This window comes from Lissotriton vulgaris, chromosome 12, assembly GCF_964263255.1.
Source record: "Lissotriton vulgaris chromosome 12, aLisVul1.2, whole genome shotgun sequence".
In the NCBI taxonomy this organism is placed as follows: Eukaryota; Metazoa; Chordata; class Amphibia; order Caudata; family Salamandridae; genus Lissotriton; species Lissotriton vulgaris.
Genome location: NC_141700.1, coordinates 259,544,323 through 259,561,997, shown reverse-complemented (window position 1 = coordinate 259,561,997; position 17,675 = coordinate 259,544,323). Strand labels below are relative to the sequence as shown.

Below are 17,675 nucleotides of genomic sequence, written 5' to 3'. Positions count from 1 at the left end.
GGTCCTCTTCTCCAAGGCCCAGAGGCGACCGGTGCAGGGGTGTCCTTAGGTGTCTGTTTTTTCCTTACCAGAGCAGTCACGGGTGAGGGGGCCTGCGTGGAGTGGCTGTAGGCAACGTCAGGGAGTCCAGGCTGGGTGAAACCATGATAGACCAAGGCTCTGGAGGGCTGGGAGACCTTGTTGCTACCAGTGGCATACTTTAACTCAGTCCTGAGGCGACGGGTGCAGTCAGGGGCGAACTGGCCATAGCGGGCACCGGGCAATCCCCCGGTGCGCGGCACTGGTGGGGTCAGTTCTGGGCCCCTGGAGGCCGTTTTTGTTACAGGGCCGCAAAATCGGCCCTGTAACAAAATGCAAATGCTACTTACCAGTATGCATCTGTTCTTGGCATGTAGGGCTGCTGACATTCATATCTGTGCATAGATCGCCGCCTAGTGTTGGGTCCGGATGATTGCACATTGTTGTCCTGGAAGAGTCTTCGAAGTATCACAAGATAGGTGGCTCCTCCCCTGGACTACAGTGCGCATGGGCATCGCCTCCATCCCCAGATTGTTTTTAGCCATTGGCAGAGATGGAGTGAAGTATGTGAATGATGCCCATGCTAAGGGCATATAAATATATGTAAATGAATGCTGCAGCTGCTACAGGCGCCGGGGAGGAGGGCGGGCGATATGAATGTCAGCAGCCCTACATGCCAAGAACAGATGCATACTGGTAAGTAGCATTTGCAGTTCGAGGCATGTGGGCTGCTGAATTCATATCTGTGCATAGAATACATAGCAGTCTCTCCATTAGCGGCGGCCGCCCGTGCCAGCTGCAGCCGTCTGAAAAAGCGTTTTGAGAACAGCCTGGCCAACAGCTGCCTGTTGTTTAGAGTGCACATCTACACAGTAATGCTTAGTGAAGGTATGTGTGGTAGACCATGTAGCTGCTCTACAACTATCTTCTAAGGGAATGTTACCTAGGAAAGCCATAGAGGCCCCCATCTTTCTGGTGGAGTGGGCTCTTGGTGGAATTGTGAGAGTGCGTTTAGCTTTAGCGTAACAGATCTGAATGCATTTCACTATCCACCTAGCGATCCCAGCTTTGGAGATAGCGTTTCCCTTGTGGTGTGTGGCAAAAGCAACGAAAAGCTGCTTTGTTTTGCGAAAATCCTTTGTCCTGTCTACATAGTACATCAAGGCTCTCTTAACGTCAAGGGTGTGGAGCATCCGCTCCGCCAGCGTCTCTGGGTTCTGGAAAAACACTGGCAACTCAATTGTCTGGTTCATATGGAATTGAGATACCACCTTGGGTAAGAATTTAGGGTTAGTGCGGAGCACAACCCTGTTAGCGTGTACCTGGAAGAAAGGTTCTTGGATGGTGAGTCCTGCAGCTCGCTAACCCTCCGTAGCGATGTGATTGCTACTAAGAACGCAACCTTCCAAGTTAGGAACTGAAGCTCACAAGAGTGCAGTGGCTCGAAGGGAGGACCCATCAGTCTGGTAAGAACCACATTGAGGTTCCATTCTGGAGCTGGTGGCGTCCTTGGTGGAATGACTCTCTTGAGTCCTTCCAAAAAAGCCTTGATCGCAGGGACCTTAAAGAGCGACAGATGTTGCCTATTCTGGAGGTATGCCGCCATAGCAGACAGGTGAATGCGGATGGAAGAGTACGCCAAATTGCATTGATACAGGTGGAACAGGTAACAAATGATGTTTTGAATGGAAGCATCTAGCGGGTCAATATTGTGGTTAACACAGTAGATGACAAACCTCTTCCATTTAGCCGCATAGCAAGCTCTAGTAGTGGGCTTCCTTGCCTCTCGAATGATGTCCATGCAATCGGGAGGAAGATTGAGGTAGCCAAACTCTAGGACTTCAGGAGCCAGATCGCCAGGTTGAGCTGTTGCGGATCTGGGTGCTGAATGTCGCCATGGCTCTGCGTCAGAAGGCTGGGGGTGAGATGAAGCCTCTGATGCGGTACCACGGAGAGTTCCAGAAACGTGGTGTACCATGGTTGGCGAGCCCATGTTGGAGCAACCAGGATGAGAGTCATCGAGTGCTGCCTGAGTTTGCGTGCCACCAGCGGTATCAGAGGTGCTGGGGGAAAAGCGTACGCAAATCTGCCTGACCAGTTCATCCACATCGCATTGCCCCGTGATTGCGGGTGTGGGAACCTGGCGGCGAAGCTTTGGCATTTTGCGTTCTCTTTCGTGGCGAACAGGTCTATCTCTGGATGACCCCACTTTTGGAAGTACGGTTGGAGTACTGATGGATGTATCTCCCACTCGTGCATTTGATGGCTGTGCCTGCTGAGCAGATCCGCCATCTGATTGTCCTTGCCCGGGAGATGCTCTGCCATGAGGAAGATGTTCCTCTGAATGGCCCACTTCCACATGCTCTGAGCCAGATGAGACAGCTGTGGAGAGTGTGTGCCTCCCTGCTTCTGGATGTAGTACATGGCCGTCATGTTGTCCGTCCGGATCAACACGACCTTGTTGCACAGATGTACTTTGAACGCCTTTAAGGCCATGAAGACTGCCATCAGTTCCAACACATTGATGTGCATCTTCCTTTGCTGTAGTGTCCATAGTCCCTGCACCGTGTACTGGAGTACATGCGCTCCCCATCCCTGGAGAGAGGCGTCCGTTGTCAGGACAATCTGTGGCACAGGCTCCTGGAATGGTCGGCCCTTGCAAAGGTTTTGTGGATTCCACCAATGCAGAGAGTCGTATGCCCGACCGCTCACCAACACTAGGTCTGTCAGTTGCCCATGAGCCTGAGTCCACTGACGTGCAAGGCACTCCTGAAGCGGACGCATATGTAGTCTCGCGTGCGGGACGATGGAGATGCAGGAGGCCATCATGCCTATCAACTGCATGAACACCTTCGCTGGAAGCGAGTGTTGAGGTCTGAATCGTTGGATCAGCGCCTGAATACTGGCGATTCTCACTGAATTTGGCTGTGCAGTGGCTGCCAGAGTGTCGATAGTCGTGCCCAGATACTGTCGCACGTGGGCGGGCTGGAGATGGGACTTGGGGTAGTTCAGAGAGAATCCCAGATCGTGCAGGAGATGAATGGTGCATGACACATGGTCGACGCACAGTTGTTCTGTCTTTGCTTGAATGAGCCAGTCGTCCAGGTAGGGGTAGACATGGACGTTCTGGCGCCGGAGATGCGCCGCCACGGTCGCCAAGCACTTTGTAAATACCCTCGGCGCCGTGGTGACCCCGAACGGCAGAACCCTGAACTGGTAATGCTGGTCCTGAATCGTGAACCTGAGATACTTCCTGTGGGAAGGATGCAGTGGGATATGAAAATATGCATCTTTCAGATCCAGCGTAGCCAGGAAGTCCCCCTGCTGAAGCAGAGGGAGCACTTGCTGTAACGTGAGCATATGGAAGTGCTCCGAGAGAATGTACCAGTTGAGGGGTCTTAGGTCCAGGATGGGCCTGAGGGATCCGTCCTTTTTGGGGATTAGAAAATACAGGGAGTAAACCCCCTTTCCCCTTTCCTGCAATGGAACGGGCTCTATTGCCCCTTTTTGCAGCATGACAAGGACTTCCTGCTGCAACAAGGTCAAGTGCTCGCCGGACATAGGACGGCTTCTTGGGGGTATGTTTGGTGGAATGGAAGTAAGTTCCAGACAGTAACCGTACTGGATAAGAGACTTGACCCACCTGTCCGTGGTGATGGATTTCCACGCGGGCAGGAACTGCTGGAGTCTCCCCCCGACCGGTGTTGTATGGTCGGGGGGCAGTGACAAGACGTCACTGTTTGTTGGTGGTGTTGGACCTGGAGCCGTTGTTTCCACGTCCCCTGCCCTTGATGTTATTGCCTCTGTAGCCACCTCTACCCTTGTTGTTGTATGAGGGTTGGGTGTTACTTTTGTAATACTGAGTGGACTGCGATGCCTGACCCCTCGAGGTGCCTCTGGAATTGGAGCGACGAAAGGAACCGCTCCGAAACTGCTGGGACTGGAGGGCCCCCATCGACTTGGCAGTGTCCGTATCTTTTTTCATTTTTTCCAGCGTGGCATCCACCTCAGGGCCAAATAGGTGGTCAGGATTAACAGTTTGGTTCAGTATTGTCGTCTGAATATCGGGCTTGAACCCTGAAATTCTCAGCCAAGCATGCCGTCTAAGCAACACACTGGTGTTGATTGCCCTGGAGGCTGTATCGGCCACATCCAGCGCACATTTTATGGATGCGTTTGTGATGAGCTTTCCCTCCTGAATCAGCATTTCTCCTGCCTCCTTGTATTGGTCAGGCAGGTGTTGCAGTAGTGTTTCTAAGGTGTCATAATGAGCCCTATCATAGCGTGCAAGTAGGGCCTGTGTGTTTGAGATTCTCCAAATGTTTGCTGCCTGTGCAGCAATTCGTTTCCCTGAGGCTTCAAAGATTTTGGACTCTTTGTCTGGGGGAGGAGCGTCACCAGTGGTCTGCGAGTTCGCCCTCTTCCGAGCGTTGGATACAACCAACGAGTCCAGTGGCAAGTGTCCCTTGATGTATGTAGGATCCGAGGGCGCTGCCTTATATTTTCTGTCAATGCGAGGGTTGATGACCCGCGCCCGGGTGGGCTCCCTGAAGACCTCCGTTGCGTGTTTCAGCACCCCTTTAAGCATCGGCAGTGTCTTGACTGACTTTTCGGCTACTGAAAAAGTGTCAAATAAAAAGTCCACATCCACCGGGTCTGAGTGGAGCTCGACGTCGTGGTTAGCCGCAGCTCTCTCAAGGAGAGCGTTGAAGGCCGCTGAGTCCTCCGTCGGTGATGTCTTTGCCGCAAATAGCTGCGGGTCCTGACCCGACTGCGGGTCGTCTGGGTCGGCTCCGGCAGACCAAGGAGCATGTACCTCCTCCGGATCCGAGTACGCCGGATAGTTGTACTCGTCGTACTCCTCATCGTCACCCTCACCTGCAGTATAACCAGTAGGAGACCGTTCCACCTGTGTGGGAGACGAAGGCTCCATAGGGTCCGAAGCACCCGTCGAGTCCTTTTTGTTCTTAAGAGGAATCCGAAAATGCTCTAGCACCGGTTCCGCGGTGATTTTTCTCTTGAGAAGGGACAATTTCCCAGTATTGGCGTCGATGATGACCTCTCGGCGCTCTTCCTCTTCGAGTGGCCGGAGCCGATGCTTCGACACCCCTGACGCCGCCTTGGACGTTGATGACTCTTTTGAGGGCACGTCCGCCCCCTGCTTCGGAGCGAAGGCCTTCGGCGCCGACTTCGGCGGCAGGGTGTAGCGAATAGGCGTCTGTGCCTTCGCCGGCTTCGATGCGGGCTTCGGCTTCACTCCCTCCGGCTCGAGAACCTCAGTACTTCGAATCCGTTGGAGGGATTCCACTACCTTCCTCGCCAGCGTCGGAGAGGGCTTGACCGGCTTGTGAGCTCTCCCGGAGTCGGGAGTCGAGTCAGCCGGGGGCAGTGTCTTCGGAGTCGACACCTTTCCATCCTCGGTTCCGACGGTCGGAGCCGGTACAGCCGGAGCCGTGGAATCGCTTTGGCGTTTCTTCGGAGCCTTTTTTGGGTCGTCGACCCCCAATGTCTTCGGCGCCGACGCAGCCGCGTCGGCCGCCATTGCTTTCGGCGTCGACCCCGAGGCCTTGGGGTCGGCCATCTTGGCGTGGCTCTTTAAGTCGGCCATCTTGATTGTCTTAGGTGTTGACACCTCCCGAGCCTTCTGCACCAGCAATGGAGCTTTCACTTTCGGTTTCGAAACCGACTGCGTGGATCCCGATGGCTTCACTTTCGCTTCCTTCAACGGGAGTGGCCCCTCCGAAATGTCCGTGGCCGGGCCGAGAGGCGGGGCTGCTGGACTAGTAACGAGGTCTTGGGTAAGGCCCGAAGGCGATCCCTCGACCTGGGCCGTGTCTCGGGGATTAACCCCTAAGTCAGTTTGGGGATGCTCTTCCTCCGAGCTATCCCCCACGGTGGCAATGGCCTCATCGTCGTCCCCTACCTCGTCGCCGGCTTCATAAAAGTCTGCATCTTCCGCGTCGCCGGTTTCCTCTTCCTCCGACGCAGGGGTAGAGTCCAAAACTTCAAAACCTTCGAAGATGTTGTCCGGCAGGCTCGCAGGGGGTTCCGGCAACTGGGCCTGGAGCCGAGCGGCGCGACGCTGCTTTAGGGTCTTCTTGCACCTGAACTTTGAACAGGCCATACACCTGGTCTCGTCATGTTTCGGTGATAAACACTTGTTGCACACAGGGTGCACGTCGAGGTGTGAATATTTGGAATTGCACACCGGGCACTTCTTGAACGGAGTACGTTCCATGATAGGAACTTCGAGCGTCGAGTAGGCCCGTCCGCGCCGAGGGCACGCGGAGGGGCAGAGAGTGTTCAGAGCTGAGAATAAGATAACCCGAACGAAACAATACCGACGCCCAGCCTAAAGACCGTTAGGTCTCAAGTAGAAACAGAAAAGTACTATCGGTTCCGACAGCGGGACCGAAACACATCCGAACCCAATGGCGGAAAAAAACAATCTGGGGATGGAGGCGATGCCCATGCGCACTGTAGTCCAGGGGAGGAGCCACCTATCTTGTGATACTTCGAAGACTCTTCCAGGACAACAATGTGCAATCATCCGGACCCAACACTAGGCGGCGATCTATGCACAGATATGAATTCAGCAGCCCACATGCCTCGAACTCAGCCGAAAGCCGGCTCGGCAAGGAGCTCGGCGGCACCTCCAACCCCACCAAGTGGGGAGGGGGGGGGGCGGGGGGGGGGGGGGGGCGGCCGAGCACTTTGCCGGGCCGGTTTTCCTTCCCAGTCCGGCCCTGGATGCAGTGGTGACTTTGGTGTTGGGTTTTGGCGATTCCGAAAGCATCAGAGTCTCCTCTTTTGGAGTTTCTTCAGAACAGGTCTACTGTTCACGGGAGGTCTTGAGTCTTTTTCAAAGGCAGGCAGTCCTCACAGGTTTCTGGAGTCCAACGCTGCAGGACGAGCTGACTTTGGCACAGTTTTCAATGAGGAATGCAGACAGGCTGGCTGGGTTGTTACCAGGTTAGTTGCTTCTTCTCTCCTCTCTGCTTTTGAAGCTCTTCTTGACGTCCTAAGAAGAGAGAGAACACAGATCTGCTTCTCTAGTGCAAGGGCTCACCTAAATACTGAATTTAGGGGAGGGATGGGAGAGTAGGCTAGCAGCCAATGGGCTACTGACCCTTAGGGTTACTACGCCCTCTATATGCCCACTTCCCCCTGTCCCAGAATTCCTAAGTATGCCGTTACAAGAATGGATACTTATGAAAAATCATGTCCACCTCAGGGGTGGTACTAACCTGGAGGTGGCACGCCTTCCAGATTAGCTAATGTCCCCCTTCTTCAGGTGCCATGGTGGTCCTGGACAATTGGGGTGGCTTCCTCTCATATGAGGGGAGCCAGATTTGTATTCCAAAGTTAGCAGCTCTTTAAAGCTAGCCGGCCCAAGGACAATAATCAGCAGGTCATCCTGTGGGACAGGAAATAACACCCTCTTTCTAGACAGGTGTTTGTTCTGGGTCTCCTGAGAGAAAAAGGCTTCCACCCTAGGAGGTCAGAATAGCATCTTGGATGGCAGGCTGGCTGGAAAAACCAGTCAGCAAGTACACCAGAGGCTGGTAGGTTTTCAGGGGGCACGTCAAAGGTGCCCCCTGGGTGCATGTATTGGTAAATTCAACACTGGCATCAGTGTGGGTTTATCACTACGAGATGTTTGATATAAAACATCCCAATTTTCAGTGAAGCCATCATGTAGCCGAGGAACTTGCTTTCATCAGTGGCCAGCACATGACTTAAGTTGGCTACCCTGGTCACTTGTACTGGCAGTAATAGGGCTGACCAGCACAGGAGCATATCTGCTCATGCAAGTATGCCCTCACATGTAATATTCAGCTCCCTACCTTAGGGCTTTTAGTCCTGAAAAAAGGAGTGACTAACAAATATTACATGCAGTGGTGGGGTACGTGGCACACAGTGCGCCATGTTGTGTTTTCACTTTTGTGCGCACCACTGCACGCAGCCTGAAATGGCAGTCTAACATGTGCTTGGTAGGGGGTCATTTACGGTGGCACAATTTGTGCTGCAGTCCTTAGGGGTCCTCTTTGGTACCTCAGGCCCTAGGTACCAGGCCACCATTTATAAGGGACTTCCAGACGGTGCTAATGGTTTTGCCAATTGGGGAAACAATTGTACAGTGTTTGGGAAAGAGCTCTGGCACTGGAGAGCTGGTTAGCAGGAACCCAGTACACTTTCAGTTGAAATCACAACATTTACCAGGCAAAAAGTGGGGATGACCATGTCATAAAGGAGCCCTTCCTTACATGTATGCCAACTGAAATCTGAAAGAAAACATTGTTTAATGTCCTGCATAACAATCACAGGAGCCAAGAACAAGCCACTCCCCACGTGTTCCATATACTACAATGTATAAAAAAATGCATAAAAGGCATAAACGGTTAACAATAATTGGTGGTCACAAAGCAAATGAACAGGATGCTAAAAAGATGCTGCGAGATAAATCTATGACTTCAAGCCTGATGGCCTAAAGGTATGCAGGCCATTAGGTAGCTCTGCATAGGTATTCTAGAATAATCTAAGCTGTAACTAAGCAAGTCAAAACATTGACATGACTTAAACAAGGTGGTTAGGGATGTGTGATGAAATATGAATGGGGTGTATTTAGAGTTCTAATTTTGATCAGCTGAAATATTAATATTTATAGCAATAATTTGTATTCACGTTATTTGTAGCAGAACACAACATAATTAAATGACTTTGTTGTACAATACCAATATTTTTGCGCATGTACTGATTTTGGGGTCAGGCGGAGCTCTCCATTTTCACCTTCAGATGAGAGATTCTTTGGCAGGTTTGTCTGAGTCCTAACATCCATCTCAATGAGAGCATAAGTCAGTGGGACTAGTAAGAGACATCTGCCAGTTTACTTTTTCTACTTGTGGCTTTGGAAACCTACTGAGTATGAGCCCAAAAGCCCAGGAAGGATCAAAGTGTGACAGATAACATGGAGTTACTTGGCAGCAGTGAGACTGGAAAAAGGGAATATGTGTCTATACGCAATCTTCATGACTCCCAAACTTGGGCATTTGTTGAGCCATGCCAAGCAATAAGCGGGCCCAAGGGTCTTTTGAAGAAAAGTTGAGTCCTGTCATTTCAGAGGAAGCAATCATCTGGGACATAATACTGTCTACAATATACCCACAAGGGATTGTGGTGAAGCTTTCCTGCAAATTTCAATTAGCAGTTTACTCACAGTTCACATCCAAAGGGACTGGCTCAGACTCAACCTGTCGTTTTTGTAAGTGAGAGACTAAGCAGGCGCCATCTTTAGAGGGTACTCATGATCAATGATGTATATAAAGAACTGAGTGAGATCAATAGGTAGTGTGTACAGTGATTACAGAATGACACCAACAAACTACTCCAATTCTGGGGGAGACAACAGTATGCACTACAAGGGAGTAGAAACCAGACGTCTGCACCATAAGTTAGAAAGACCAGCAGAGAACACCGTAAGGAAGAAAAGACCAGCAGTGTGTACGGTAAGGAAAAAAAGACCAGCAGCATACACTATAAGGAAGAAAAGACAAGCAGGGTGCAGTGTAATGAAGAAAAGACCAGCAGAGAACACCGTAAGGAAGAAAAGACCAGCAGTGTGTACTGTAAGGAGAAAAGGACCAGCAGCGTACACCATAAGGAAGAAAAGACAAGCAGGGTGCAGTGTAATGAAGAAAAGACCAGCAGAGAACACCGTAAGGAAGAAAAGACCAGCAGTGTGTAACGTAAGGAAAAAAAGACCAGCAGCATACACTATAAGGAAGAAAAGACAAGCAGGGTGCAGGGTAACGACGAAAAGACCAGCAGAGAACACCGTAAAAAAAAAAAAGACCAGCAGTGTGTACTGTAAGGAAAAAAGGACCAGCAGCTTACACCATAAGGAAGAAAAGACAAGCAGGGTGCAGGGTAATGACGAAAAGATCAGCAGTGTGCAGTGTAATGAAGAAAAGACCAGCAGGGTGCAGTGTAATGAAGAAAAGACCAGCAGCGTACACCATAAGGAAGAAAAGACAAGCAGGGTGCAGTGTAATGAAGAAAAGACCAGCAGGGTGCAGTGTAATGAAGAAAAGACCAGCAGCGTACACCATAAGGAAGAAAAGACCAGCAGGGTGCAGTGTAATGAAGAAAAGACCAGCAGCGTACACCATAAGGAAGAAAAGACAAGCAGGGTGCAGTGTAATGAAGAAAAGACCAGCAGGGTGCAGTGTAATGAAGAAAAGACCAGCAGCGTACACCATAAGGAAGAAAAGACAAGCAGGGTGCAGTGTAATGAATAAAAGACCAGCAGGGTGCAGTGTAATGAAGAAAAGACCAGCAGTGAACACCGTAAGGAAGAAAAGACAAGCAGGGTGCAGTGTAATGAATAAAAGACCAGCAGGGTGCAGTGTAATGAAGAAAAGACCAGCAGTGAACACCGTAAGGAAGAAAAGACCAGCAGAGTGTACTGTAAGGAAGAAAGGACCCGCAGCCTACAACATAAGTAAGAAAAGACAAGCAGGGTGCAGTGTAATGAAGAAAAGGATAGAAGCGAATATCGTAAGGAAGAAAAGACCAGCAGAGTGTACTGTAAGGAAGAAAAGACCAGCAGCGTACACCATAAGGAAGAGAAGACAAGCAGGGTGCAGTGTAATGAAGAAAAGACTAGCAGAGAACACCGTAAGGAAGAAAAGACAAGCAGGGTGCAGTGTAATGAAGAAAAGATGATTAGTGTTTACTGTAAGGAAAAAAAGGCCCGCAGTGTACACCATAAGGAAGAAGGGACCAGCAGTGTGTACTGTAAGGAAGAAAAGACCAGCAGTGTGTACTTCAAGGGAGAACAGACTAGCCCAGCAGTGAGCACTATGAGGAAGACGAGGCTGGCAGTGATCACTGCACTTTAAGGGAGAAGAGACCAGCAGTGTCCACATTAAGGGAGAAGACACCAGCAGTGTGTACTGAAGAGGGACTATGAAAGGTCTGAAGTGGGCTTTGTGATGGGGAAGGAGCACAGCAGGGTGGAGCAATGCCTTGATTATACACTGAGAATTTCAGGACGTATACAATGTATGCTGTTAAGAGGAAGGAGACAAGTGACTTGCGTAGTGATGACAGGGAAACCAGGACCCAGAGCAGGGAAATGAAACCAGTGCTGGGTAATGTAGTGCTGGCAATGGCACTGTTGCCTCTATGCCGAACAGTTTTGTGGTGATGTTTGATAAAAAGAACAAATGCAGCGACTGATCAGTGTAAAAATAACATTTTGTATGTAGATTGGTGGAAATCCAAACAGGTGCTAAATAGCCCAGCACCAGAGCATATTTGGCTGGCCCTGGTGCAAAACTGCCTGAAAGTGGTGCATTTTCATGATCTGACGTCAGCAGTGAGAGTAGTAGGGGACCAACATTATGCACTCTGCTGATGAGGGTGGGCTATATGTCATGCTGAGTAATGCTGAGTAGTTGGTAGTGTTATGAGGAGAAGTAAGAGTAGAGTAGCTGCACTTTCTGCCAGCAGTCGAGTTGGGTTACCTTCAAGCAGCAAGATTCCCTTTATTTCATGACTCACCACTCCCTCTTCAGCTGGTGCGTTGTCTCCCACGACGAGCATCACTGGAGGGCTGCAAAAAAAAAACAAGTGATGGAGGTGAGCACTGTGCATTCAGAAAGCACTCCTCTAGACCCCAGGGAGCAAGCAGCAACTCCTCTCGATTACTAGGAGGGAAAGGTGCCATCAGACTGTTCCTAATTTCCTCAGAATGCAAGCTACCATTACACTGCCCCTCACCACCCAAGGGTGCTAAATGCCATTACACTGCCCCTCACCACCCAAGGGTGCTAAATGCCATTACACAGCCCCTCACCACCCAAGGGTGCTAAATGCCATTACACAGCCCCTCACCACCCAAGGGTGCTAAATGCCATTACACTGCCCCTCACCACCCAAGGGTGCTAAATGCCATTACACTGCCCCTCACCACCCAAGGGTGCTAAATGCCATTACACAGCCCCTCACCACCCAAGGGTGCTAAATGCCATTACACAGCCCCTCACCACCCAAGGGTGCTAAATGCCATTACACAGCCCCTCACCACCCAAGGGGGCTAAATGCAATTACACAGCCCCTTACCACCCAAGGGTGCTAAATGCATTAACAGAGCCCCTCACCACCCAAAGGTGGAAATGCCATTACACTGCCCCTCAACACCCAAGGGGGCTAAATGCAATTACACAGCCCCTTACCACCCAAGGGTGCTAAATGCATTAACAGAGCCCCTCACCACCCAAAGGTGGAAATGCCATTACACTGCCCCTCAACACCCAAGGGGGCCAAATGCCATTAGACTGAATCCCCCACACCCAAGGGTGTTAAGGCCATTACACTGCCCCCTCACCACCCTAGGGTGGTAAATACAATTACACAGCCCCTCACCATCCAAGGGTGTTAAGGTCATTACACTGCCCACTCACCACCCAAGGGTGCTAAATGCCATTACACAGCCCCTCACCACTCAAGGGTGCTAAGGCCATTCACTGCCCCCTCACAACCCAAGGGTGCTAAATGCCACTACACAACCCCTCGCCACCCAAGGGTGCTAAGGCCATTACACCGCCCCTCACCACCCAAAGGTGCTAAATGCCATCTACCTAGGGTGTTAAGACCATTCAACTGCAGCATCCCCCAAGGTTGCTGGACACATTAGACCAGTGGTTCTTAACCTGTGGTCGAGGGACCCCTAGGGGTCCGCAAGGCTTTTTCTGGGGGTCCAGTACTATTTTACTAAATAAAATAATTTAAAAATAATCAATTAAAATTAAGAAATTATATACAAATAAAGAAGCTTGGGCATGTGTTTGGTGTACACATAAATTTGTATTTTCGTGCATCGTTTTGAAGTTTAAATCATAGAAATGGTTTAGGCGGGTGGTCTCTGCCCACCAATAATGATTCAGTCGGGGTCCCGGGATTCCAATAATGATTCAGTGGGGTCCACGCCAGTCAAAAGGCTAAAACCTACTGCATTAGACTGCTCCCCATTACCCAAGGTGCTTGCTGCTACCATACTGCTCCTCAATACACCGGGCCTCTCGCTGCTATTGGACTGTTCTTTATGATGTCAGGGGGGTAGATTCCATTAAGCTACAAATCGAGGTGTGAGCTGTAGGTGCTCTCAATCAGCCTACAGAACATCAAACGTTGACATCTTTACTTTTTTTTCTCCTAACTCCATCCCAGTCTAACCCGTGCATCCCTGATCTCACCCTCTGATGCTTATAACCACTTTCAGCTTTCAAAGTGTTTCTAGAACCCACGATTATTTCTGCAATAGGCCTGGTGTACTAAGATTATCCTTCTCAATCGATTCAGGGAACCTGAATATGCCTGTAAGTCGTCCCTGGCCTATAGTGTGCCAGAGAAAAGTCAAAAATGTGTTTTTGTGTTTAAACCATTGAAGATATGAGGGGCACCCCCCAGCAAGACTATCTCTCATAGAGTCTCTGACAATTGCCCTTCACGGTTAGTCTACAGCTGTAATAAAAAAGTAGAGGTCGAAGCTGAGCATGGTGAGAAACATTAAGATACCCTGCTCTTAATTGAGGAGCAACATGGAGGGTGGCTTGAAGAAGTGAGAATTGTATTATGCAGTATTGGGACTTGATCAAATTCTAATTGAAACGTTGGGCTGGATTGTCTTTAGGGCAGCATTAAGGCTGTTGATAAAAAATGTAAAACTAAAGAGAGCTGAAGTACAGTACTGGGGAACTCCCCTTTAAATACCAAAGTCCCTTATGGGTTTTCCACCCAGATCATATTGGATACAAGCCGCAGTACCAGATACAGAGAGGACCAACTCTATCAGAGGTGAGTCGAACCCCATTGTCTTCAAGATGTCAATCAATCTTGGTTTATCCATCAAATCAGAAACACTTTTTAAATAAAATATAATACTAAATAGAGAGTTTAGTTTTGAAGGTGAAAATTTTTCATACTAACGACTGTCAGCCAGAATAATTGTTGCCTGTGTCCATTCCCCAATGGAACGATGGTTGAGGCTTAGTGAAGATGCTTTGTTCCTCAGCCCACTCCTGACACCTCTGAATGAAGTCTCCCAAAGATTTTACCAAGGCAATCCAGAGAGACAGAGACTGATGATAGTTCACTGGGTCTGAAATATCATCTTTTTTTGTACATGGAGCGCGCTTCAAGCTCTACTCCAGAACCCTGATTTAAAGCCAGACCTAAATATGGCACTGGGTATTTTTAGTATAAAGCCAGCCCAAAACACTAGACAGCTACTATAAAAATCCCCTTGCACCTTATCAAGGCCACGTACTTCCCCTTGCTTCAGGGAACCTATAGTTCGCTAAACTCCAGGTGGGGCAAATGGTTTTAATCTGAAAAGGCTATCAAAATCCGGGTAAATGTTAACATATGTGGCATACCGTGCCTGCCTGAAAATATGGCACCCTGTATGTTAAATGCCTGCCACCCTTCTACGCAATCAGGGCCACCTCTTGCATGCTAGAGTCCTACATAAATGCAACGCCCACAAATACATCAATACTATGTACTGACTTTTAGTTACAGGATCTAAGTGAAGTTTAAGCAACTAGACCAGATGTTCATCAGAAGAAGAATGCCATGCCAGAAAAATGGTCAATACTCCCCAGAGGCTGCATGAGGGCCTCGTCTCGGGTCATTCCCTGGCTAATACCAGGGCAAGCATCTGCAAGGTAGATGCACCTTCCTCCAAACAGCAAATACCCTTGTTTAGTGTTGGGGAGGAACATCTAATGCTATGGAAGGAGGTCCTGACAACTTCCCAAAACCAAAGGGGAGAGTTGTTACTGCTCTGAGGTATGCACAGATCTAAAATATCACTATGATCAGGTTAGAATGGCTTTGGTGTCATTCAGCAGGACGTCATTGTGATGTGAGGCTTCAAAGCAGGGAACGTGACTGTGGAAAAACACAATGCATTGCCATTGTAATCTGTCTATTCTCTCAGATGGAAACTAGTTTATGGTACAAGCACTCTCTGGTCAGAAAGGCAATGACTGACCATAGTGCAGGCTTCGTCAAGCGACACTGAGCCTGCCCAAGGTCCGCACATTTGGGGGAGTGGGCTCCCTCTTGCACACCAATGCAGTTTGACAAATGAATGCCTTGTACAGTAAACACTGTGACCATCAAACGACTTACCGGATTGTTTTAGCGTTGGGTACTGTCCCCGGGCGGTTCATTTCGAGGTCTCGGCGACTGTACAAGAAAAAGTGAGAGAAAAAGTTGTTGGAACATTTGCTTATAAGTAACACAACTTCTGTTTAATGGTTTCGCCCTGCATGCATTGCACACTCAAGTGGATGTTGCTGGTCTCATGCCAGCAATCTAGAAAACTAATGTCTCATCTTTACAATTATGCCCTCCCATGGCTGGTCCAAAGCCTCCTTAATGACTTTTGAGGATATCCCAGTTTTTCTGTAACCCTTAAGAGGACTGAAGGCAGCTAATCCCTGAAAGAACATTTTGCAGCAGAACCCAGTCTGGTGCAAGAATTATGTACAGAGAACGTATGTGACAGGTGAGTAGCCATCTTTCTGTTACAATACACGTCATCACTTCGCTGATTCCTAACTATGAAAAAGTAAAAGAGTGTATGTGATCCCAGGGGTTGCAGAGCACTGCTTCACTTTTCTGGATACCAACTCTAGGAAAGCAATCAAACAGTAGAGCTTGAAGGTAACATGTAGGTAGCCCATATAGCTGCTTTGAAGACACTGTAAAATATGTCTACACAATGTTTACACAATAACAAAATAAAGATTTAAAAAGAAACCAAAATCGCATCCTCCTGTCCTTTCACATTTCATTTTCACGCTATCTCCACCCAACATTATAGCAAGAGGTTACGCCTGTGAGGTGGGACGGCACGCGCACCTAAAAAGTGTGAGATTGTTCCCTTACTCAGAAAAAAAAGATCAGTCCTGTAGGCAGGAGGATAGAGATTTTGGAAAAGTGACACTCCGCCACAAGCATAATTAATCACATTATCTGCCAGATTTGTTTCACTTTAGCAATACAAAAATAATATTCATTAGAGTAATTAGATCAACTATAAACTCGCTTTGAATTATTTGAGTTTATAATGTATTTCAAAGTGGAATGACAGGACCCAGGTCAGACAGAAAAGTTGAAGATCAGGAAAGATCCACACTTTGCAGTGGGTACCGCAACAGGAATCTTAGACTGGTCATAAAGGTACATTCACCTCAACAAAGTCATTATCTCTGCTTCGCCACTGAATATGACTGACAATCTACTGGATGGAGTTGAAGGGTAAACCAGTGCTTTCCCTGAAAGAGTAGGAGTCCCCAGGGAAGCCAATGAGGTGTTGTTGCTGAACAAGCCAGGTACCTACCACTAGGCCATGCATCCAACACCAACTGCCCTGCTCCTATTGTCCCCACAAATTGACCATCATCAGCTTCGATTGCTATTTCTTTCCTCTTTTTTGAGGGATTTCAGCACATTCGACCATTATTTTTCTGGTGAATTGCGCTTCTTCTTTCCTACAGAGAAATTTTTGTTCTGGACTAACTAAATGTATTTAATCTAAACAACGCATCTTTTATTATTTTTTTGGATTTCTCAGCATGGCTGTGGATCTATCCCTATTGGACATGTTGAACATGCCGTATGGATATTTTTCGCTACAGCTTTTGGTAGCTCCTTTGTTTGCTTTGAGAACTTGCATCAGATTTCATCCAGACGTTTCTGTTATGGGACAGCACCAACTTACAGATTCATCAGTGTCCCAATTTGTGAGTCCTTAATAGCGATTATTAAGGAATCGCTATTAAGGACTTGCAAATCGGGATTCATGTAGAAATCGCTAAATAAATAGCGATTCCTACAGCCTCCTTATTTGCGATTAGCAAATTGCTAATCGCAAATAAGGAATAACTCCCCATTCATTCCTATGGGCCTAAAGCCCCATAGGATTGAATGGGTAGTCAATCCTTATTTGGGATTAGCAATTTGCTAATCACAAATAAGGATGCGATTTCAAGGGTGCCAGGGGTGTCCAAAGGACAACCTGTAGCACCCCTGAAATGTCAATGTAGACTGATGTTGCGCACACACATGTCCAAAGGATATGTGCGTGTGTAACATACCACTTAGAAAAATGCACTAATGTGCATTTTCTAAGTTTTCGCTATTTACCACGAAGTCAGACTTTGCTGTAAATGGCGGTAAAAAATAGAGAATTCGCAATTTTTCAAAGGTTCATGAATAGCATTTAAGGAATCTCTAATTGAGATTCCTTAAATGCGATCGCAATTTGAGAAATCGCAATTATTTGCGATTTTTCAAATTGCGAGTTCATGACCCATTGATGAATTCCAAATGCCATTTTTGCGGGCGCAAACGGCCGAATTTTGCGATTCGCACCGTTTGCGCTCGCAAAACTGCTTGATGAATCTACCTGCAAGCTCTGTTAAAAGTCGGCTCATTCGCATACAAGAAATATGAAGGAGGGCTTTCTCAGAAGAGATTGTTGAATTCACCCTGAACCGATTCTGCAACAACACTGGTAAAGGGAGGGAAGATGTTGTTATGGACAAAGCCACTCGTTACCTCTCTGGGGGTTTGTACCA

General features: G+C 48.5%; 1 protein-coding gene across 8 annotated transcripts in view; it reads right to left on the bottom strand.

The window, feature by feature from the left end:
- The window catches only part of NDRG4 (NDRG family member 4), an 888,963-nt gene that overhangs the window by 53,891 nt on the left and 817,397 nt on the right, over positions 1 to 17,675 (bottom strand). For all 8 annotated transcript variants that reach the window (XM_086947800.1, XM_086947798.1, XM_086947797.1 and 5 more), the window contains 2 exons: positions 15,220 to 15,276; positions 11,584 to 11,635 (listed from right to left, as the gene is read on the bottom strand). In XM_086947800.1, the coding sequence (XP_086803926.1) occupies positions 11,584 to 11,635; positions 15,220 to 15,276 (109 nt within the window). The remainder of the gene's footprint in view (positions 1 to 11,583; positions 11,636 to 15,219; positions 15,277 to 17,675) is intronic.